Here is a 2,001-nt window from a genome sequence, read left to right as displayed (position 1 = left end):
AAAAAAACATTGCAAACTGGCGAGAATCATTAAAATTGTGATTTAAATAAGCTAAATATATAATATGAACATATATTTATGTAAACAACTGTCTATATATTTTTCTCTATATACTTTTGTATTCATGTTTTATACGAAGTCAGTGAAGTAAAGCGAACAACAAAAACAAAAAATTAAACAAAAACAAGCAAAACCACAAACAAAAACACAAAGCTCAAATCATATAAAAGCTCATCGTATGCCGCATTGAACAAACAGTTTCTATTCGAAAAGGTTCTTGACAACATCTTCTTGTGATATCAAAACAATAAAAATAAAATTAAAAAATAAAATGAAATTCCTAATTGTCTTCTTGGCCCTTGTTGCCTTTGCTGCCGCTGCTGTAAGTGAATCTAAAAAAATTTATATTAATATCAATCTCAATCTGTCTTCTCTATACACATATGTGTCTCTCAGGAACTTCCATTGACAGATGAACAGAAGGCTCAGGCTCATGCCAATGGCGCTTTGTGTGTCCAACAGGAGGGCATAACCAAAGAGCAGGCCATGGCTTTGCGTGCTGGCAATTTTGAAGATAAGGATCCCAAGGTCAAATGCTTTGCCAACTGTTTCCTTGAGAAAACCGGCTTCATTGCCGATGGTCAGGTTAAGCCCGATGTGGTTTTGGCCAAATTGGGTCCCCTTGCCGGTGCTGACAAGGTGAAGGCCGTTCAAGCCAAATGTGATTCTCTCAAGGGTGCCGATAAATGCGATACAGCTTATCAATTGTACGAATGCTACTACAAGAACAGTGCCCACATCTAAATCAACAAGTACCAACTTCAAATTTATTTAAAAGTATTAACTATTATAAATTGTGTGCAACGGTCGTCTGTGAATTGTTAATTAATTGATTACATGAATATTAAAATCTAAAAAGAAATCTACTAGAATGACTGAAGTTACTACTCGAAAAGGAAATAGAAACCCTAACTTGGATTAGCAAGTTAATTTTTCTTCTTTGAAAAAGTCTTGAAAATTAACCAGTTTAGAGGAAAGTTTTCAATTAGTTTTTAATTACCGACAAAATCTGATTTAATATGGGTAGAGCTTTGAAAGAATACTTAAACTTGGATCACATACTTGATTTCGATTAAAACTTTACCTTAGATATAGGTGTGCACGAAAGAGTTGTAAAAGTGGCAAAACGTATGCCTATTTTTAGTTAACATTTTAAAAATCATCAAAATGCTTTTTTTACCTTTTTACGGAACTTCCATTTTGAAGCTTTGAACGAAATATAAATAGGAAAAAGTCTTTGGTGTGGCTGCGGCGTTTTGTTAGGACCCTCTAAAATATAGGTGGCTTTGGCGAAAGATTGATCTGAATATAACGTTCCATAAGTAGTTTCCATCCAACTCGTTTAAAGTATAAGGAAAAAAGTAATCCAATTCCTAGTACAATCTACTATAATAAAAATATTTGGGCGTGACGGTTAGTTGTTTAAGGCGAAGCTCTTTACAATAATTCTGATGGCGTTCTTTTTATACCCTTGCAAAAAGGGTATATTAATTTTGGTCAGAAGTGTGCAACGCATAGAAGGAAGCATCTCCGACCATATAAAGTATATATATTCTTGATCAGCATGACGAGACGAGTTCATATAGCCATGTCCGTCCGTCCGTCTGTCCGTCTGTCCGTCTGTCTGGATCAACGCAAACTCCTCCTAGACCGTAAGAGCTACAGAGTTAAAATTTTGTATGTGTATTGTATATACTGCAGGGGTTGTATATCTCGGATTCAGCCGGATCGGACCACTATATCATATAGCTCCCATACAAATGGAATAGTCACGAACAGTGACTTTTCTCAATAACTTTGTTATTTTCTGAGCTATTATCATGAAATTGAATATTGTTAAGTTAATTACACATATAAACGACTATGCAAAATTTGATCAAGATCGGGTGATTATATCATATAGCTCCCATAGGATCGATCTTTCGAAAACAGTGACTTTTG

General features: G+C 34.8%; 1 protein-coding gene across 1 annotated transcript; it reads left to right on the top strand.

The window, feature by feature from the left end:
• Nucleotides 1-258: 258 nt before the first annotated feature.
• Nucleotides 259-926, top strand: LOC6640762 (general odorant-binding protein 56d). Its single transcript, XM_002063806.3, has 2 exons — nt 259-382; nt 457-926. Exons 1-2 carry the CDS (start codon nt 332-334, stop codon nt 802-804), a joined length of 399 nt encoding a protein of 132 aa, XP_002063842.1. The 5' UTR covers nt 259-331; the 3' UTR covers nt 805-926.
• Nucleotides 927-2,001: the final 1,075 nt, after the last annotated feature.

The sequence above is a fragment of the Drosophila willistoni genome (assembly GCF_018902025.1).
Source record: "Drosophila willistoni isolate 14030-0811.24 chromosome 2L unlocalized genomic scaffold, UCI_dwil_1.1 Seg168, whole genome shotgun sequence".
Classification (NCBI taxonomy): domain Eukaryota; kingdom Metazoa; phylum Arthropoda; class Insecta; order Diptera; family Drosophilidae; genus Drosophila; species Drosophila willistoni.
The sequence above is the reverse complement of the archived record's forward strand: the minus strand, read 5'-3'. Positions and strand labels throughout refer to the sequence as shown.